The 23,205-nt window shown below is 45.6% G+C and overlaps 1 protein-coding gene across 2 annotated transcripts in view; it reads left to right on the top strand.

The window, feature by feature from the left end:
• The window catches only part of YTHDF1 (YTH N6-methyladenosine RNA binding protein F1), a 97,926-nt gene that overhangs the window by 54,953 nt on the left and 19,768 nt on the right, over window positions 1–23,205 (top strand). Inside the window, exon 4 of one of the 2 annotated variants that reach the window (XM_069243186.1) lies at window positions 13,410–14,936. In XM_069243186.1, coding sequence (XP_069099287.1) covers window positions 13,410–14,936 — 1,527 coding nt within the window. The remainder of the gene's footprint in view (window positions 1–13,409; window positions 14,937–23,205) is intronic. The other variant, XM_069243187.1, reaches the window with a different exon arrangement.

Below are 23,205 nucleotides of genomic sequence, written 5' to 3'. Positions count from 1 at the left end.
CAACCATCTTCATTCATCCTGAAACATTTTGACATTGGGGCTGGATCCCAGCTTCGGCTGGTGGCCATGTCTACATATTCAGACCAAAAATCGTGCATTTCAAATGGTTTTACTTACTCATGTCACTTAAAACCCACTGCGGCCGCAGCATTTAAATGACTATTCTACCATTGGCTTCTTGACCAATGTTGTGAAGTAGTGCTGGGGGTCGCGGAGGTGGGGGCTTCTGCACAAAGCCCTAAACTCCTTTCTTTGCTCTCTTAGACATTCCGTGACAGTCCTGCCGTACACGTCAGTATGTTTGATAGTGATTCAGCTGTTCGTGGACTCCGCACTGCACATGGTCTTGTATCAGCCTTGGGTATGAGCAGTGCATCAGCCTCACTTTCTCTTTGCATTTCAGAACTTGCAGTTTTGCCATTCCACTTACTTTGTAATACGAAACTACTAGAATACAGTGAGAGAATCTATGGAAAAAAGGCTCCGCCTGTGGTGCACTACCATTGTGTTTTCTGCTCCTAATAGCTGCACAAGAAGAAATATTTAATTTTGGAAGCTGAAATTTGCCACTTTGTGCTGGGTGTTTTTTCGTCGTCCCTTCCAGAGGCCACTCCTTAAATGTTCTACTGTTGAAAGTTATGATGGATCCCACAACTGCAGCAAAGAACAGAGTGAATTTAGTCTTTATAGGTATTCTTTTGCTGCTTGTGCATAGCTCATCTCCACTAGAACTATCTGTCTGTCTATCGTGCATGCAAGAATTTCTCATTCCTTGGAACAGACTTATTTCCGAGGTTGGTGCGCATTGTGATTTCCACAACACTTCAGATGCGCCAATGTTGGAGGTTTTACTTAAACGTGCTTACAGGTAAGACTTGGATATGCAAGGTTGGGTTCAGTGTTAAGCAGAGTGAATGTTGATCAGTATCGAGGAGACTGGACGAAGCAGTAACTTGTTTGTTCGATGGCATCTGTCGCTGTAGATACGCATGTTTTGCAATAGCTCGCCATCTGGTGTTGGGCCGGAGTGTTACAAGTTGTTTTTCTTCGAAGAAGTCTTTCGAGTCACGGGACCGAGTGACTCCTCCTTTTGTCTCCATTGCGCATGGGCGTCGACTCCATCTTCGATTGTTTTTTTTCCGCCATCGGGTTCGGACGTGTTCCTGTCGCTCCGAGTTTCGGAACGGAGAATTAGCTAATTTCGGAAGATTTTCGTCGGTATTGTTGCGTTCGGGATCGGCGTACTTAGATTCCACACCGCATCGAAGATCGAAGAGCTCCGGTGCCCTTTGGGGTAGTTTTTCGATCCCCCGTCGGGGCCTGGTCGGCCCGACCGCGTGCTGAAGAACGCCGATGGAACGGACCCCGTTCCGTTTCTGCCCCAAATGCCACAATAAATACCCCTATACAGACCAACACTTGGTCTGTAACCTGTGCCTGTCACCTGAGCACAGTGAAGACACCTGTGAGGCCTGTCGTGCGTTCCGGTCCCGAAAGACACTCCGAGACCGTCGAGCCAGAAGACTTCAGATGGCGTCCGCGCCGACAGCCCACCGAGAGTTCGAGGAGCAGGAAGAGGAAGGTACCTTCTCGATCCAAGAATCGGACTCCGAAGGATTCGACGATACATAAACCGTGAGTAAGACGTCGAAAACCACACAGAGAAAGATTTACAAGGCCCAGGGGACGCCACTGCCATCCGGCCATGGCTCCACCCATAAATTCGGTGACCGACCGTCGGCACCGAAAAAGGCCCAAACAGTGCCGAGGTCGTCCGACTCCGGTCGAGACACCGGCACGCAGCCTTCTCGGGACCGAGAAAGTGCTGGAGACAAGCCTCGACACCGAGATGCCGGTGTGGACACGGCTCGACGCCGAGACAGCGGCACTGAAGAAGATCGACGCCGAGAGGTTTCGGCCCCGAAAAAGAAAAAAGTCACCTCGGAGCCGAAAAAACACGCAGACAGGGTTTCGATGCCGAAACAAACTGCAAGCGACCCAGCTTCAGGCTCTTATACAGAAGAGCACTCGCTAACCTCCCAAATGCAAAAGCATAGGTTTGAGGAAGAGCTACAAGCAACTGATGTGGACCATACGCAAAAGCGTATCTTCATACAGCAGGGGACAGGAAAAATAAGCACCCTTCCCCCCATTAGGAGAAAGAGAAGGTTGGAGTTCCAGACTGAACAGACACCACAACCAAAAGTGGTGAAAAGAGTTACCCCACCACCCTCTCCTCCGCCCGTGATTAACGTCTCACCAGCACGAACTCCATCACACTCCCCAGCTCACACCACCATAAGCCAGGGTGACCAAGATCAAGACGCATGGGACCTATACGACGCCCCAGTGTCAGATAACAGTCCGGAGGCATACCCTACGAAGCCATCTCCACCAGAAGACAGCACCGCGTATTCTCAAGTGGTGGCTAGAGCAGCACAATTTCACAACGTAAGCCTCCACTCAGAACAGGTCGAGGATGATTTTTTATTCAACACACTCTCCTCCACCCACAGCTCATACCAAAGCCTGCCTATGCTCCCTGGTATGCTCCGGCACGCGAAAGAAATCTTTAAGGAGCCGGTCAAAAGTAGGGCAATCACACCAAGGGTGGAAAAAAAGTATAAGGCGCCTCCTACAGACCCGGCTTTCATCACTACACAGCTGCCACCAGACTCTGTCGTTGTAGGAGCAGCTAGGAAAAGGGCCAACTCTCACACATCTGGAGATGCACCACCCCCAGATAAAGAAAGCCGCAAGTTCGATGCAGCTGGTAAAAGAGTCGCAGCACAAGCTGCAAACCAGTGGCGCATCGCGAACTCCCAGGCACTACTTGCGCGCTATGACAGAGCCCACTGGGACGAGATGCAACATCTCATTGAACATCTGCCCAAGGACTTACAAAATGGGGCAAAACAAGTGGTTGAGGAGGGACAGACCATTTCCAACAACCAGATCCGCTCCTCCATGGACGCTGCAGATACAGCTGCACGGACAATTAATACATCTGTAACTATCAGAAGGCATGCATGGCTCCGAACGTCTGGATTTAAACCAGAGATTCAACAAGCAGTTCTCAATATGCCTTTTAATGAAAAAGAACTGTTCGGTCCAGAAGTGGACACAGCGATTGAGAAACTCAAAAAAGATACGGACACTGCCAAAGCCATGGGCGCACTCTACTCCCCGCAGAGCAGAGGGAATTACAGCACATTCCGTAAAACGCCCTTTCGAGGGGGGTTTCGGGGTCAGAGCACACAAGCCAGCACCTCACAAGCAACACCGTCCAGTTACCAGGGACAGTATAGAGGAGGTTTTCGGGGACAATATAGAGGAGGGCAATTCCCTAGAAATAGAGGAAGATTTCAGAGCCCCAAAACCCCTACTACTAAACAGTGACTCACATGTCACTCACCCCCTCCACACAACACCAGTGGGGGGAAGAATAAGTCATTATTACAAAGCATGGGAGGAAATCACTACAGACACTTGGGTTCTACCAATTATCCAACATGGTTATTGCATAGAATTTCTACAATTCCCTCCAAACATACCACCAAAAGCACAAAATTTGACAACACACCATTCCAATCTCCTGGAGATAGAAGTGCAGGCACTATTGCAAAAGAATGCAATCGAATTAGTGCCAAACACAAATAAACACAGGAGTTTACTCACTGTACTTTCTGATACCAAAGAAGGACAAAATGCTGAGACCAATCCTAGACCTCAGAGTAGTGAACACTTTCATCAAATCAGACCACTTTCACATGGTCACACTACAAGAAGTATTGCCATTGCTAAAACTACACGACTACATGGCAACTTTAGACCTCAAGGATGCTTATTTCCATATACCAATACACCCATCGCACAGGAAATACCTAAGGTTTGTATTCAAAGGAATACATTACCAATTCAAGGTACTGCCTTTCGGATTAACAACCGCACCAAGAGTCTTTACCAAATGCCTAGCGGTAGTCGCTGCACACATAAGAAGGCAGCAAATACATGTGTTCCCATATCTAGACGACTGGCTAATCAAGGCCCATTCGTTAATACAGTGCTCAAATCACACAAATCATATCATACAAACCCTCTTCAAACTAGGGTTCACTGTCAATTTCACAAAATCCAAAATTCTGCCGCGCAAGGTACAACAATACCTGGGAGCCATAATAGACACATCAAAAGGAGTAGCCACTCCAAGTCCACAAAGAATTCGAAATTTCAGCAACATCCTACAACGCATGTATCCAACACAAAGGATACACGCAAAGAGGGTTCTACAACTCCTAGGCATGATGTCTTCATGCATAGCCATTGTCCCAAACGCAAGACTGCACATGAGGCCCTTACAACAGTGCCTAGCATCACAATGGTCACAAGCACAGGGTCACCTTCTAGATCTGGTGTTAATAGACCGCCAAACTTACCTCTCGCTTCTGTGGTGGACCAACATAAATTTAAACAAAGGGCGGCCTTTCCAAGACCCAGTGCCACAATACGTAATAACAACAGATGCTTCCATGACAGGGTGGGGAGCACACCTCGATCAACACAGCATACAAGGACAATGGAATGTACATCAAACAAAACTGCATATAAATCACCTAGAACTTCTAGCAGTTTTTCAAGCACTAAAAGCTTTCCAACCAATAATAGTTCACAAATACATTCTCGTCAAAACAGACAACATGACAACAATGTATTATCTAAACAAGCAGGGGGGGACGCACTCCACGCAGTTAAGCCTGCTAGCACAAAAGATTTGGCGTTGGGCAATTCACAACCAAATTCGCCTAATAGCACAATTTATACCAGGGATCCAAAATCAACTCGCAGACAATCTCTCTCGAGATCACCAACAGGTCCACGAATGGGAAATTCACCCCCAAATTCTGAACACTTATTTCAAACTCTGGGGAACACCTCAGATAGACTTGTTTGCGACAAGGGAGAACGCAAAATGCCAAAACTTCGCATCCAGATACCCACACGAACAATCCCAAGGCAATGCCCTATGGGTGAACTGGTCAGGGATATTTGCTTACGCTTTTCCTCCTCTCCCTCTCCTTCCTTACCTGGTAAACAAACTCAGTCAAAGCAAACTCAAACTCATATTGATAGCACCAACTTGGGCAAGGCAACCCTGGTACACAACGCTGCTAGACCTATCAGTAGTACCCTGCATCAAATTGCCCAACAGGCCAGATCTGTTGACACAGCACAACCAAAGGATCAGACACCCAGATCCAGCATCGCTGAATCTAGCAATCTGGCTCCTGAAATCCTAGAATTCGGGCACTTACAACTTACCCAAGAATGTATGGAAGTCATAAAACAAGCCAGAAGGCCATCCACCAGGCACTGCTATGCAAGTAAATGGAAGAGGTTTGTTTGCTACTGCCATATTAATCAAATACAACCATTACACACAACTCCAAAACATGTAGTGGGTTACTTGCTTCACTTACAAAAATCTAACCTGGCTTTCTCTTCCATTAAAATACACCTTGCAGCAATATCTGCATACCTGCAGACTACCTATTCAACTTCCCTATATAAGATACCAGTCATTAAAGCATTCATGGAGGGCCTTAGGAGAATTATACCACCAAGAACACCACCTGTTCCTTCATGGAACCTAAATGTTGTCCTAACTAGACTTATGGGTCCACCTTTTGAACCCATGCACTCCTGCGACATACAGTTCCTAACCTGGAAGGTGGCATTTCTCATCGCCATTACTTCCCTAAGAAGAGTAAGCGAGATTCAGGCGTTTACAATACAGGAACCTTTTATACAACTACACAGGAATAAGGTCGTCCTAAGGACCAATCCTAAATTTTTGCCAAAGGTTATTTCACCGTTCCATCTAAATCAAACAGTGGAACTTCCAGTGTTCTTTCCACAGCCAGATACCGTAGCTGAAAGGGCACTACATACATTAGATGTCAAAAGAGCATTGATGTATTACATTGACAGAACAAAAAACATCAGAAGGACTAAACAACTATTTATTGCATTTCAAAAACCTCATGCAGGAAACCCAATATCAAAACAAGGTATAGCCAGATGGATAGTTAAATGCATCCAAATCTGCTACCTTAAAGCTAAACGACAGCTGCCCATTACACCAAGGGCACACTCAACCAGAAAGAAAGGTGCTACCATGGCCTTTCTAGGAAACATCCCAATGCAAGAAATATGTAAGGCAGCCACATGGTCTACGCCTCACACATTCACCAAGCACTACTGTGTAGACGTGTTATCCGCACAACAAGCCACAGTAGGTCAAGCCGTATTAAGAACATTATTTCAGACTACTTCCACTCCTACAGGCTGATCCACCGCTTTTGGGGAGATAACTGCTTACTAGTCTATGCAAAACATGCGTATCTACAGCGACAGATGCCATCGAACTGAAAATGTCACGTTCGATGGCATCTGTCGCTGTAGATACACATGGTATGCATGAGCTCGCCATCTGGTGTTGGGTCGGAGTGTTACAAGTTGTTTTTCTTCGAAGAAGTGTTTTCGAGTCACGGGACCGAGTGACTCCTCCTTCTGTGCTCATTGCGCATGGGCGTCGACTCCATCTTCGATTGTTTTCTTTCCGCCATCGGGTTCGGACGTGTTCCTGTCGCTCCGAGTTTCGGAACGGAAAGATAGCTGAAAACGGAAGATTTTCAACGGTATCGTTGCGATCCGGTTCGAGATAGACACATACGACGACGCGTTGAACATCGAAGCGCTTCGGTGCCCTTCGGGGTAGATTTCGGCACCCCGTCGGGGCCTAGTCGGCCCGACCGCGTGGAGAACAACGCCGATGGAACGGACCCCGTTTCGATTCTGCCCCGAATGCCACAACAAATATCCTTATACGGACCTACACTCGGTCTGTAACCTGTGCCTGTCACCCGAGCACAGCGAAGAATCCTGTGAGGCCTGTCGGGCGTTCCGGTCCCGAAAAACTCTGCGCGACCGTCGAGCGAGAAGACTGCAGATGGCGTCCACGCCAAAGGAGCGTCAACAGTTCGAGACAGAAAAGGAACAGGAGGAATCCTTTTCCATACAGGATTCAGACTCCGACGAGCTAGACTCGACAAAAACTGGGAGTAAGACGTCGAGATCAGACCTTAAAAAAGGAAAGAAGGCCCAGGGGACGCCACTGCCAACCGGCCATGGCTCCACCCAAATTCTCGGTGACCAACAATCTGCACCGAAAAAGGCCCATTCAGTGTCGATTGTCCGACTCCGGTCGAGACACCGGCACGCAGCCTCCTCGGGACCGAGAGAGTGCTAAACAGAAGCATCGACACCGAGAGTTCGGTGTCGACACGGATCGACGCCGAGACAGTGGCGCCGAAGACCATAGAGGCCAAGAATTTTCGGCACAGAAAAAGAGGAAGGTTACCTCTGAGCCGAAAAAACAATCAACAGGGTTTTCGGAGCCGAAAAAAGCGACATCAGACCCTGTTTCTGGCTCCTATACTGAAGAGCATTCTATGTCTTCTCAAATGAAGAAACATAGATTTGAGCAAGAACTGCAATCCACTGACGTGGATCACACGCAAAAGCGTATCTTTATTCAGCAGGGGACTGGGAAGATCAGTACCCTTCCACCTGTCAAACGAAAGAGAACGCTTCAGTTTACTTCTCAGCAACAAACAGCACAAAAGGTAACACCTCCTCCCTCACCTCCACCTGTAACTCCGGCTTCGCCAACTTACACCCCGTCACATTCGCCAGCTCACACCGCCATGAGCCACGATGACCAAGATCAGGATGCGTGGGACTTGTACGACGCACCAGTGTCTGATAACAGCCCAGACACATACCCAACAAGGCCATCACCACCGGAAGACAGCACAGCCTACTCACAAGTGGTGGCTAGAGCAGCACTATTCCATAATGTGGAACTCCACTCGGAACAAGTAGAGGATGATTTTTTATTTAACACCCTCTCTTCAACCCACAGCTCCTACCAAAGCCTACCGATGCTCCCAGGCATGCTACGCCATGCAAAGGACATTTTCAAGGAGCCAGTTAAAAGTAGGGCAGTGACGCCTAGGGTGGACAAAAAGTATAAGGCGCCTCCTACGGACCCTGTATTCATCACCTCTCAGCTGCCACCAGATTCTGTGGTGGTAGGGGCTGCCAGAAAACGGGCAAATTCACACACTTCTGGGGATGCACCTCCCCCAGATAAAGAAAGCAGGAAGTTCGATGCAGCCGGGAAGAGGGTTGCTGTCCAAGCAGCAAACCAGTGGCGCATCGCAAATTCACAAGCGCTGCTAGCGCGATACGACAGAGCCCACTGGGATGAGATGCAGCATCTCATTGAACATCTCCCAAAAGATCTGCAAAAAAGAGCAAAACAGGTTGTTGAGGAGGGTCAAAACATTTCCAACAATCAAATACGCTCCTCCATGGATGCAGCAGACACAGCCGCAAGGACCATTAATACGTCGGTTACCATCCGTAGGCACGCATGGCTCAGAACGTCTGGATTCAAGCCAGAAATTCAGCAGGCAGTGCTTAACATGCCAGTCAACGAAAAACTTCTGTTCGGTCCGGAGGTCGACACAGCCATAGAAAAGCTCAAGAAGGACACTGACACTGCCAAGGCCATGGGCGCACTCTACTCCCCGCAGAGCAGAGGATCTTATAACACCTTCCGCAAAACACCTTTTAGAGGAGGGTTTCGGGGTCAGCCCACACAAGCTAGCACCTCACAGTCCGCACCGCCCACCTACCAGGGACAGTACAGGGGAGGTTTTCGGGGCCAGTATAGAGTGGGGCAATTCCCTAGGAATAGAGGAAGATTTCAAAGCCCCAAAACCACTACCAACAAGCAGTGACTCACACGTCACTCGCCCCTCCCACACAACACCAGTGGGGGGGAGGATACGTCAATATTACGAAGCATGGGACAAAATAACTACAGACACATGGGTCCTAGCAATTATCCAACATGGTTATTGCATAGAATTCCTGCAATTCCCCCCAGACATACCACCAAAATCACAAAATTTATCAAAATACCATTCACAGCTTCTAGAGATAGAAGTTCAAGCACTACTGCAAAAAAATGCAATAGAATTAGTACCAAGCACACAAATAAACACAGGAGTTTATTCACTGTACTTCTTGATACCAAAAAAGGACGAAACACTGAGACCAATTCTAGACCTCAGAGTAGTAAACACATTCATCAAATCAGACCACTTTCACATGGTCACACTACAAGAAGTGTTACCATTGCTCAAAAAACACAACTACATAACAACCCTAGACCTCAAGGACGCATATTTCCATATACCAATACATCAATCACACAGGAAATATCTAAGGTTTGTATTCAAAGGAATACATTACCAATTCAAAGTATTGCCTTTTGGTTTAACAACCGCTCCAAGAGTATTCACAAAATGCCTAGCAGTAGTCGCTGCACACATCAGAAGGCAGCAAATACATGTGTTCCCGTATCTAGACGACTGGCTAATCAAAACCAGTTCGCTCACACAATGCTCAAACCACACAAATCAAGTCATACAAACCCTCTACAAACTAGGGTTCACCGTCAACTTTGCAAAATCAAACATTCTGCCAAGCAAAGTACAGCAATATCTAGGAGCCATAATAGACACGACAAAAGGAGTAGCAACGCCAACCCCACAAAGGATCCACAGTTTCAACAGAGTCATTCAACACATGTCTCCAAACCAAACAATACAAGCAAGAACAATACTACAGCTCCTAGGCATGATGTCCTCATGCATAGCCATTGTCCCAAACGCAAGACTGCACATGAGGCCCTTACAACAGTGCCTAGCCTCACAGTGGTCTCAAGCACAGGGTCACCTTCTAGATCTGGTGTTGCTAGACCGCCAAACTTACCTCTCGCTTCTATGGTGGAACAGTATAAATTTAAACATAGGGCGGCCTTTCCAAGACCCAGTGCCACAGTACGTAATAACAACAGATGCTTCCATGACAGGGTGGGGAGCACATCTCAATCAACACAACATAAGAGGACAATGGAACATACATCAAACAAAACTGCATATAAATCATCTAGAATTATTAGCAGTTTTTCAAGCACTAAAAGCTTTCCAACCAATCATAACCCACAAATACATCCTTGTCAAAACAGACAACATGACAACGATGTATTATCTAAACAAACAAGGAGGAACACATTCAACGCAGTTAAGCTTGTTAGCTCAAAAAATATGGAAGTGGGCAATCCACCATCAAATTGGTCTAATAGCACAGTTTATTCCGGGGATCCAGAATCAGCTGGCAGACAATCTCTCTCGATCACCAGCAAGTCCACGAATGGGAAATCCACCCACAGATTCTGAACACCTACTTCACACTCTGGGGAACACCACAAATAGACTTATTTGCAACAAAAGAGAACGCAAAATGCCAAAACTTCGCGTCCAGATACCCACACAAGCAATCCCAAGGCAATGCCCTATGGATGAACTGGTCAGGAATATTTGCTTACGCTTTTCCTCCTCTCCCTCTCCTTCCTTACCTAGTAAACAAATTGAGTCAAAACAAACTCAAACTCATTTTAATAGCACCAACGTGGGCAAGACAACCCTGGTACACAACACTGCTAGATCTGTCTGTAGTACCACACATCAAACTACCCAACAAACCAGATCTGTTAACGCAACACAACCAACAGATCAGACACCCAGACCCAGCATCGCTGAATCTAGCAATCTGGCTCCTGAAATCCTAGAATTCGGACACTTACAACTTAGCCAAGAGTGTATGGAAGTCATAAAGCAGGCCAGAAGGCCATCCACTAGACACTGCTACGCAAGTAAGTGGAAAAGATTTGTTTGGTACTGCCATCATTATCAGATACAACCACTAGATGCAACTCCAAAACATATAGTAAATTACTTGCTCCATTTACAAAAAGCAAAGCTAGCCTTCTCTTCTATTAAAATACACCTTGCAGCAATATCTGCATACCTGCAAACTACCTATTCAACTTCCTTGTATAGGATACCAGTTATCAAAGCATTTATAGAAGGGCTTAAAAGAATTATACCACCAAGAACACCACCTGTTCCTTCATGGAACCTAAACGTGGTTCTAACAAGACTCATGGGCCCACCTTTCGAACCCATGCACTCTTGCGGAATACAATTCCTAACCTGGAAAGTTGCCTTTCTCATCGCCATTACATCTCTAAGAAGAGTAAGTGAAATTCAAGCGTTCACAACACAAGAGCCTTTTATACAAATACATAAAAATAAGGTCGTCCTACGACCTAATCCAAAATTTTTACCAAAAGTTATTTCACCATTCCATCTAAATCAAACGGTAGAACTACCAGTATTTTTCCCACAGCCAGATTCTGTGGCTGAAAGAGCACTACATACATTAGATGTCAAAAGAGCATTAATGTACTACATTGACAGAACAAAGAACATCAGAAAAACTAAACAGCTATTTATTGCATTCCAAAAACCTCATGCAGGTAACCCAATATCAAAACAAGGTATAGCCAGATGGATAGTTAAATGCATCCAAATCTGCTACCTTAAAGCAAAAAGACAACTGCCCATTACTCCCAGGGCACATTCAACAAGGAAAAAAGGTGCTTCAATGGCCTTTTTAGGAAACATCCCAATGCAGGAAATATGTAAGGCAGCCACTTGGTCTACGCCTCACACATTCACCAAACACTACTGTATAGATGTGCTATCCGCACAACAAGCTACAGTAGGTCAAGCTGTATTAAGAACTCTATTTCAGACAACTTCTCCTACAGGCTAAACCACCGCTTATGGGGAACTAACTGCTTACTAGTCTATGCATACCATGTGTATCTACAGCGACAGATGCCATCGAACTGAAAATGTCACTTACCCAGTGTACATCTGTTCGTGGCATCAGTCGCTGAGATTCACATGGACCCACCCACCTCCCCGGAAGCCTGTAGCAGTTCAGAAGTTACCTTCAATTTTGTACATTTGTATATATATTACTTAATCCTTTAATAGGTACATACTTACATTTTTCATTGCGCGGGCACTATTACTATAGTACAACTCCTACCTCACCCTCTGCGGGGAAAACAATCGAAGATGGAGTCGACGCCCATGCGCAATGAGCACAGAAGGAGGAGTCACTCGGTCCCGTGACTCGAAAACACTTCTTCGAAGAAAAACAACTTGTAACACTCCGACCCAACACCAGATGGCGAGCTCATGCATACCATGTGAATCTCAGCGACTGATGCCACGAACAGATGTACACTGGGTAAGTGACATTTTCATTACCCAGTGTACATCTGTTCGTGGCATCAGTCGCAGTAGATTCGCATGTGCCCACCCGCCTCCCCGGGAGCCTGTAGCAGTTTGGAAGTTACCTCCAATTATTTATATATGTATCATCTCAACCTTAAATAGGTGCATACTTAGTCACTCCATTGCTTGGGCACTATTACTACAATTCAACTCCTACCTCACCCTCTGCGGGGAAAAACAATCGAAGATGGAGTCGACGCCCATGCGCAATGGAGACAAAAGGAGGAGTCACTCGGTCCCGTGACTCGAAAGACTTCTTCGAAGAAAAACAACTTGTAACACTCCGGCCCAACACCAGATGGCGAGCTATTGCAAAACATGCGAATCTACTGCGACTGATGCCACGAACAGATGTACACTGGGTAAGTGACATTTTCATTTTACCAAAGGTGCCTCTACAAACATGCACGGCACACCGTTCTGTGGACCCTATTGAAAATGTCATGAAACTCGAGCGAACTGTAAAATATGGAACTATAAAAGATGTACATGAGGGAAGGCAAGCTGTTTGAAAAAAGTCCATGTTGCAGAAAGTTTGAGGGGAAACTAGCAGATCTAGCCAAAAATTGTGCCCACTCTACCAAAGGTCCTGCACAGTAACCAGCAGAATGCAGATGTCTGGTAGGTTGGTGAAGATAGAGTAAATCACAGAGGTAGAAAAATTCAAACCCTGAACAAAAAACCAATATAGAAATTGAAAATGAAATGAAACAGATAACTCTCCATGTGATCATAGACCGCATGTAATCCAAACCGGAAAAGAGATATTTGTGAGTGGTTTGTGATAAATGAGGCTGAGCTGAAGCCATAGTGTTCACAATGCTTTTTGAAGTGTTGAAAAAAGAGCCAAATTATTAGTTGGTGCTTGCCCTACAAATAATGCAATGCTTTGGGATGCAGTAGGCTGGTACAAAAAGAAAATGGTTCACTTTTGTTTTGTATACACTTAAGTATTACTGTTGCTTTTAAAGATGAGACGTCAAGGTAATTATAGTTTGTCATTGAACACCAGGAGGAAAGTTCAGAAATACTAATCTCATTTGTTTTTGTTTGCCTTGACAGAGTAACAGCTATCCGTCAATGACTGATCCATACTTATCAAGTTACTACCCAGCATCTATTGGATTTCCATACTCTCTCAGCGATGCTCCGTGGTCCACAGGGCAAGACCCGCCCATACCCTACCTCACCACCTATGGACAACTCAGCAATGGAGACCATCATTTCATGCACGATGCTGTCTTTGGGCAGCCGGGTGGACTGGGGAATAACATCTACCAGCATAGGTTTAACTTCTTCACTGAGAATCCAGCTTTCTCAGCTTGGGGCACAAGTGGGTCCCAGGGTCAGCAGACCCAAAGCTCTGCCTATGGAGGTAGCTACAGCTATCCCCCCAGTTCTTTGGGTGGAACAATCGTTGATGGGCAAACAGGGTTTCACAATGACACCTTAAACAAAGCCCCTGGCATGAACAGCATTGAACAGGGTATGGTAGGACTTAAGATTGGTGGTGATGTCCAAGCCTCTGTGAAGCCGGTAGGATCCGTGGTAAACAATGCTGGCATGGCCAGTGCAATGCCTGGGAATGGTTGCTCTAACCTGAACATGGCACCTTCCAAGCCCACCTCTTGGGCCGCCATTGCTAGCAAGCCAGCCAAGCCACAGCCCAAAATGAAAAAACCTGTTCCTGTGATTGGAGGGGCACTGCCCCCACCTCCAATCAAGCACAATATGGACATAGGTACCTGGGACAACAAAGGACCTGTGTCAAAGCCCCCAGCTACTCAGCAGTTGTCCTCACCACAGTCTGCCCCTCAGCTGCAGCCCCAGCAGCAGATAGTTCAGACTGTTCTACAGCACCCACCCCCATTGCCGCAGCCTCAGTACCAGACCCAACAAGCTCCCAACCAGAATAGGTGGGTGGCCCCTCGAAATAGAAACGCAGCCTTTGGTCAAAGTGGTGGAGCTGGGAATGACCTCAGTATGTCAGCCGGTAACCAGTCCAACATGTCACCGGGTTCAGATTCTCATCCTGTATTGGAAAAGCTTAAGTCTGCTCATGGCTATAACCCCAAGGACTTTGATTGGAGCCTTAAAAATGCCCGTGTGTTTATTATAAAAAGTTACTCGGAGGATGATATCCACCGCTCCATCAAGTATTCTATCTGGTGCAGCACAGAGCATGGCAACAAGCGTCTGGACAGTGCTTTCCGCTCAATGAACAGCAAGGGTCCTGTCTACTTGCTGTTCAGTGTGAATGGTAGTGGGCACTTCTGTGGTGTGGCTGAAATGCGCTCCCCTGTGGACTATGGCACAAGCGCTGGTGTCTGGTCTCAGGACAAGTGGAAGGGGAAGTTTGATGTCAAGTGGCTGTTTGTCAAGGATGTGCCTAACAACCAATTGCGCCACATCCGGCTGGAGAACAATGACAACAAGCCGGTGACAAACTCTCGTGATACGCAGGAGGTGCCCTTGGAAAAGGCAAAGCAAGTGCTAAAGGTCATCGCCACCTACAAGCATACCACCTCCATCTTTGATGACTTCTCCCATTACGAGAAACGCCAAGAAGAAGAAGAAGTGGTGCGTCAGGTAAACCTTTTATTTCCCCCCAGTAGTCTAGTCCTTCTAATACCCTTCCTCTCACCTCTCTGCTCTGTTCTCTAACCACCCTGTCCTTCCTATTCTAACTATTACTCCTAACTTCTCTCCCCAGCTTTCCCTTCTCAAAATCCTCTCAAACATGTTGCCTAATAGGACCACTCTCGCTTTTCCATTGAGACCCATCACCACCCACGATTCTAGCCTCTATCCACCTCTCTTCCTCCCAATTCTTTTCCACGGTTTCCTCCTCTCCGACTCCCTATGCTTTTCCTGCCACCATCTTTCTACCTTCTGTAAGTGTTCCTCCTTAAGCTCTTCCTCATTCTTTCCCTCTCTCATCCCTTAGTCTTGTAAGCTCACAGGTAAATCCACTGTTTGCACGTGTTTAACAACCCACGTTACACAGGTGAAACTGTATCTTCAGTGTCTCCGATTATATAGATTTTTAAACTAGGACCGCATCATGCACATGTCTGTCGTAAAAGGCATATGCCAATGCGCTGTGCTGTGGTGAGTGTACTTGAGAGGCCCTGCCATTGGAAGGAGCAAGCTCAGTCTTCTAACACAGCCTTTCAGAAATGCAAGCGCTTGCTCAGTGGCCTGACGGTTATCAGTTTGTACTATCTATCCTGAAAAATGTGTTTTCGGTAAGATATTTTTAAGGGCCGGGCAGTACCACCGCTTGAACCCTTCAAAACACCAGAGGAGAGAGATCTTTGCCCCAAACATAGGCTATGGTGCCCTGTTATTTTGATGTCCATGAGATGTTGTGGTGTTTATTGCCTTGTGGCCAAGGCTATGTTGCACGATCACGACTGGTGGCGGCTGTATCCATTGTCAGCAATGCAATCCGTAGTGGTATTTAAATAAAAAAAAAAAAATAGCCATGACCTTTAGTTCTAAGCAAAGATGACACTGGATGGCGATAACGTTTGTGCCGTCGTTAAGTTCTGTCTACATATTTTGCCCAGGTATATATGTTCTGAATGCCTTGCCTGTGTGAAGTCAAGTATTTGCCATGTAAATACATTCATGCATACTGTTGCAATTCATAAACAAGATTAGGTTCAGCAACGATTTTTAACATTGTTTTAGGTGTAGTGGGATGGAGTTATCAACACCATAAATAACGTTAAATATGTTTGATCAAAGAACAACAATGTTTTCCCTGATGTCTGGAAATAACACGACATCCTTTCATTGACTCCTTTATTCCCAAGTGTTGAACCTACACAGCGCTGTGATGCTCGTCTGGCTCTGTTCACAGCTTGAAGCGGTGACCAGAGGACGTTCATAGGTTTCCCCTTCAAGTCCAGCGGTCATGTCTCCCTGGCTTTATTTCCTGCATCCTTTGCACACCTTTTATTCAATTCCCTGCCACTGTCACGTTCAGTGTTGAATGGCTGTTCGCGCCAGCAAGTCCAGGATTAAGTATAGTGAACTTGTTGTGAAAATCGCATAATAGATAACCTAATGATAATTACCTTTGACACAAAGTTTGAAGCATTTCTCCAAGGCAGTGTTTCTTAATCTTTTGACTTGTGTGGCCACCTCCCCCAGCATTTAATCATTACTAAAACCCAGGGGCCCACGCTGAACATTATTGGTATCCGGGGCGCGCAAGTCGTTATTGGAAGCTGGGGACCCCAGACTAAACATTTTCAATGATTTGAACCGCATAACAATACAGAAAAGTACAAAAACTAGCATTCATAAAACAAAATACACAAATGATTACATATTTTATTTGCTTCACATTTATCAAAATTTGAATTTTTTAATTTTAATGTGAATGTTTTCTAAATTCTGTTGAGGCCACTTATTGTCCATGTTATATTCAGTTTGATCCACTTGCACTGCTTCCACGAATCAATCTGAGAATACTAACTTAATGTTTCGCTGCTAATCTCAAATTTCTTCACATTCCCAGAGTGTTTTAAAACGTTCAATTTTATGTTTTGCTTCTTTATTTCTAGACGCTTTATTAATCTGTTAAAATATTATTTAATTTTCTAAGATCTCCCTCACTCACATGCTTATGTTGTGCTCTCGCCTGCAGTTATGTATTTTGATCGTAATACTCCAGATAGTTATTTCACTTTGCCCAGATTAAAATTACTTTTGCGCTGGTTCCCCAAAAGCCTCAAGGCATTGTGGCATGGAATCCATTTAGATTATTTTTTTCCTGCCTTAAAGTTAGGTGGTGATTGCAGCTGCTTTTGAAAGGAAGACAAGTGCCGGTTAAACTTGGGCATTGGCATGCAAAATAATATTTTGGTACTAAAATGCCCACAATATAGAGATTCAGTCATGGTGTTGCATGAATCAGGATGTTCAACATTGATTTTGAGTTGGGAACAGTTATGGAAAATTCCCAGTTTAAATGTACAGTAGTCACCTCAGCACCTGCTAACCCTGTAAAGATAACCTTCTTGTTGATACTTCTACCTTCACATTCCTCACCTCTTGAATCTCCTTCGGGTGCAAGACTGGATCCGGGAAATTAAAATAGGCCTTCTGTGCTGATACCCACCACCTTAGCTCCAATTCTACCTGAACAAGATCAGAGAGCTGCATAAGATGCCATCCCTACGGACTGACTTTGGATCCTCTTTTCCCATAGCCTGCAACAGTCAGAACATTTCCTATCAAAAAAAAATTGCAATGTTTTCACAGGTTGTTTCTCATGAAAATGTTGAGGTTTAAGCCATGTCAATCACAGGCAGGTATTGCTGTAATACGGAAGTGTGCAGTGATGGCCATTTTGCCAGATCTGTTTTGCTGGTCCTTCCACTTTGAGCATCTCCTCAAAACAACCACATTTGGGACTCTACTTCGGTAGTGGTTCAAGGGCTGAGAAATCTGCAGGATAAAGTTTCCCTCAGTAGACGAAGTTACTTACCTTCGGAAATCATCTGTTCGATGGCATATGTTGCTGCAGATACACATGTTTGGCACAGTCCGCTGCCTGGTGTTGGGCTCGGAGTATTACAAGTTGTTTTTCTTCGAAGAAGTCTTTTTTGGTCACGGGACCGAAGGACTCCTCCCTCTTCGGCTCCATTGCGCATGGGCGTCGACTCCATCTTAGATTGTTTTTTTCCGCTGTCGGGTTCGGACGTATTCCTTTTCGCTCCGTGTTTCGGTTCGGAAAGTTAGTCAGAATCTCGGAAGAAAGCGTCGGTATTGTTCCGTTCGGTATCGGGATAGTTAGGTACATCAACACCGATCATCGGAAGACTTTGGGGTAGCTTCGATTCCCCCATCGGGGCCTGGTCGGCCCGACCGCGTGCGACATCGAAGCCAATGGAACGGACCCCGTTCCGTTTCTGCCCAAAATGTCACAGTAAGTATCCTTATACAGATCAGCACTTGGTCTGTAACTTGTGCTTGTCCCCCGAGCACAAGGAGGATACCTGTGAGGCCTGTCGAGCCTTCCGGTCCAGAAAAACACTCCGGGACTGTAGAGCCAGGCGTCTACAAATGGCGTCCACGCCGACAAAACAACGTTTCGACGACGAAGAGGAAACATTCTCGGTTCCGGACTCAGAATCCGGAGACTCCGACGTCGAACAACAGCAACAAACTGTGAGTAAGACGTCGAAAAGTAAAACCATCGACAAAACGAAAGCCCAGGGGACGCCACTGCCAACAGGCCATGGCTCGACCCATAAAACAGGCGACCCGTCGAAGGCGCCGAAAAAGGGCACGCCCATAGCGAAGACACCCGACTCCGGTCGAGGGACCGCCATGGAGCAACCTCGGAGCCGAGAAAGTGGCTCCGAGACACAAAAACAAGATACCGGCACCGAAAAACATCGGCACCGAGAATCCATGCCGAAAGGAACAAAAATTCTGTTGGTGCCGAAACCGAAAAAAGATTCTCTCTCGGCGCCGAAAAATACCACACCTTCATCCTACTCAGAGGAACAAGGAATAAGTGGCCAGATGCACAGATTTGGACAAGAGCTCCAAAGTGTAGAATCAGACTACACACAAAAGAGACTGTACATCCAGCAAGACACAGGGAAGATATCAACCCTTCCCCCAATAATGAGGAAAAGAAGGATCAGTCTCCTCAAGGATGACGCACAACCACAAGCCAAAGTGGTTAAAAAAGTCACGCCTCCGCCCTCTCCACTACAACAGGCATCGCCGGCACAAACACCGCCACAAATGCACTCACCAGCGCAAACTACCATAAGTCAAGATAATCAGGATCAAGACGCTTGGGACCTATACGACACCCCAGTGCCGGACAATGATCCAGATTCATACCCCATAAAGCCGTCACCGCCAGAGGACAGTACCTCATACTCACAACTGGTGGCTAGGGCTGCAGAATTCCACAATGTCCAACTGCATTCCGATCCTATAGAGGATGATTTTTTATTTAACACCCTCTCGGCTACACATAGCCAATATCAATGTCTCCCAATGCTACCGGGGATGTTACGGCACGTAAAACAAATTTTTGAAGAGCCCGTAAAATCAAGAGCCATCACCCCAAGGGTGGATAAAAAATACAAACCACCACCCACAGATCCAGTGTTTATTACTTCGCAGTTACCACCTGACTCCGTAGTAGTAGGGGCAGCTCGCAAAAGAGCAAATTCCCATACATCTGGCGACGCCCCACCTCCGGACAAAGAAAGCAGAAAATTTGATGCGGCAGGAAAAAGAGTAGCATCACAGGCAGCCAACCAGTGGCGCATCGCAAATTCTCAAGCGCTGCTGGCCAGATATGACCGCGCTCACTGGGATGAGATGCAACTTCTCGTAGACCATCTTCCCCAAGAATACCAAAAAAGGGCGCAGCAAATAGTTGAAGAGGGACAAACGATCTCAAACAATCAAATCCGCTCTTCACTGGACGCAGCCGATACTGCAGCGAGAACAGTCAACACTGCTGTCACCATAAGGAGACACGCTTGGCTCCGCACTTCAGGCTTCAAACCTGAAATCCAGCAGGCTGTCCTTAATATGCCCTTCAACGAAAAACAACTTTTTGGCCCTGAAGTGGACACAGCCATTGAAAAACTTAAAAAGGACACAGACACGGCCAAGGCCATGGGCGCACTCTACTCCCCGCAGAGCAGAGGCTCTTTTAGAAAAACTCCATTTAGAGGGGGGTTTCGTGGCCAACCCACAGACACCACCAGCCAACAAACAAGAACCACACCATATCAGGGTTCCTTCCAAAGGGGAGGTTTCAGGGGATATAGAGGGGGTCAATTCCCAAGGAGTAGGGGAAGATTCCAGACTCCAAAAACACCTCCACCTAAACAGTGACTTTCAAGTCACGCAACCCCTTCACTCAACACCAGTGGGGGGAAGACTAAGCCAATTCTACCAATCTTGGCAACAGATTACAACAGACAATTGGGTATTAGCAATAATCCAACATGGCTATTGCATAGAATTCCACAAATTCCCACCAAACATCCCTCCCAAAACACGAAAAATGTCACCACAACATTTAGAACTTTTAGGACTAGAAGTTCAAGCACTACTGCAAAAGGATGCAATAGAGTTAGTACCAGTACAACAAAAAAACACAGGAGTTTACTCCCTGTACTTTCTAATTCCAAAAAAAGACAAAACATTAAGACCAATATTAGATCTCAGGACACTAAATGATGTCATCATGCATAGCCATTGTCCCAAACGCAAGACTACACATGCGACCCTTACAACAGTGTCTAGCATCACAATGGTCACAGGCACAGGGTCAACTTCAAGATCTGGTGTTGGTAGACCGCCAAACATACCTCTCGCTTCTATGGTGGAACAGCAAAAATTTAAACAAAGGGCGGACATTTCAGGACCCAGTGCCTCAATACGTTATAACAACAGATGCTTCCATGACAGGGTGGGGAGCACACCTCAATCACCACAGCATTCAAGGACAATGGGATATACACCAAACAAAATTTCATATCAATTACCTAGAACTGTTAGCAGTATTTCTAGCGTTAAAAGCCTTCCAACCCATAATAACACACAAATACATTCTTGTCAAAACAGACAACATGACAACAATGTATTATTTAAACAAACAAGGAGGAACACACTCAACACAATTGTGCCTCCTAACACAAAAAATTTGGCAGTGGGCGATTCACAACAACATTCGCCTAATAGCACAATTTATTCCAGGAATACAAAACCAACTAGCAGACAACCTTTCACGAGACCACCAACAAGTCCACGAATGGGAAATTCACCCCCAAGTTCTGAACAAGTACTTTCAAATTTGGGGAACACCCCAGATAGATTTGTTCGCAACAAAAGAAAACTCAAAATGCCAAAACTTCGCATCCAGGTACCCACACCGCGAATCACAAGGCAATGCTCTATGGATGAGTTGGTCAGGGATATTTGCATACGCTTTTCCCCCTCTCCCTCTCCTTCCATATCTAGTAAACAAGTTGAGTCAAAACCAACTCAAACTCATACTGATAGCACCCACATGGGCAAGACAACCTTGGTATACAACTCTACTAGACCTTTCACTAGTACCGCATGTCAAACTACCCAACAGACCAGATCTGTTAACACAACACAAACAACAGATCAGGCATCCAAACCCAGCATCATTGAATCTGGCAATTTGGCTCCTGAAATCCTAGAATTCGGACACTTAGACCTCACACAAGAATGCATGGAGGTCATAAAACAAGCTAGAAAATCTTCCACTAGACACTGCTATGCATCTAAGTGGAAAAGATTTGTTTACTACTGCCATGCCAATCAAATACAACCATTACATGCCTCTACGAAAGACATAGTAGGATACTTACTACATTTGCAAAAAGCAAATCTTGCTTTTTCATCTATAAAAATACACCTCGCAGCAATATCTGCTTACCTACAAACTACTCATTCATCGTCTCTATTTAGAATACCAGTTATTAAAGCATTCATGGAAGGGCTAAAAAGAATTATACCACCAAGAACACCACCAGTTCCTTCATGGAATCTTAACATCGTCTTAACAAGACTCATGGGTCCACCTTTCGAACCCATGCATTCCTGTGAAATGCAATATCTAACCTGGAAAGTCGCATTTCTCATTGCAATCACATCCCTCAGAAGAGTAAGTGAAATACAGGCATTTACCATACAAGAACCATTTATTCAAATACACAACAATAAAATAGTTCTAAGAACAAATCCAAAATTTCTGCCAAAAGTAATCTCACCATTCCATTTAAATCAAACAGTAGAATTGCCAGTGTTCTTCCCACAACCAAATTCCGTGGCTGAAAGGGCACTACATACATTAGACATCAAAAGAGCACTAATGTACTACATTGACAGAACAAAGCTAATCAGGAAAACAAAACAACTGTTCATAGCTTTTCAAAAACCACACATAGGAAATCCAATCTCTAAACAAGGCATTGCTAGATGGATAGTCAGATGTATTCAAACATGCTATCTTAAAGCCAAAAGAGAATTGCCTATTACACCAAAGGCACACTCAACCAGAAAGAAAGGTGCTACAATGGCCTTTCTAGGAAACATTCCTATGAGCGAAATATGTAAGGCTGCAACCTGGTCTACGCCTCATACGTTTACTAAACACTACTGTGTAGACGTACTAAATGCACAACAAGCTACAGTGGGCCAAGCTGTACTAAGAACATTATTCCAAACTACTTCAACTCCTACAGGCTAAACCACCGCTTTTATGGGAGGTAACTGCTTTATAGTCTATGCCAAACATGTGTATCTGCAGCAACATATGCCATCGAACAGAAAATGTCACTTACCCAGTGTACATCTGTTCGTGGCATTAGTCGCTGCAGATTCACATGTACCCTCCCACCTCCCCGGGAAGCCTGTAGCCGTTTAGAAGTAGATCATAAATCTTAAACATCTGTACTTTTGTAAATAATTATTATAAACTCTTAACGTACATACATATTCACTCCATTGCATGGGCACTATTTATAGCAAACAACTCCATCCTCACCCTCTGCGGGGAAAACAATCTAAGATGGAGTCGACGCCCATGCGCAATGGAGCCGAAGAGGGAGGAGTCCTTCGGTCCCGTGACCAAAAAAGACTTCTTCGAAGAAAAACAACTTGTAATGCTCCGAGCCCAACACCAGGCAGCGGACTGTGCCAAACATGTGAATCTGCAGCGACTAATGCCACGAATAGATGTACACTGGGTAAGTGACATTTTCATTCTGGTGGCTACTTGTCTTCCTGCACTTTCTCACTGATTCTGCCTACCTCCCCATTCTGA

This window comes from Pleurodeles waltl, chromosome 7, assembly GCF_031143425.1.
Source record: "Pleurodeles waltl isolate 20211129_DDA chromosome 7, aPleWal1.hap1.20221129, whole genome shotgun sequence".
In the NCBI taxonomy this organism is placed as follows: Eukaryota; Metazoa; Chordata; class Amphibia; order Caudata; family Salamandridae; genus Pleurodeles; species Pleurodeles waltl.
Note: the sequence above shows the minus strand (reverse complement) of the source record. Positions and strands in the feature narration are given on the sequence as shown.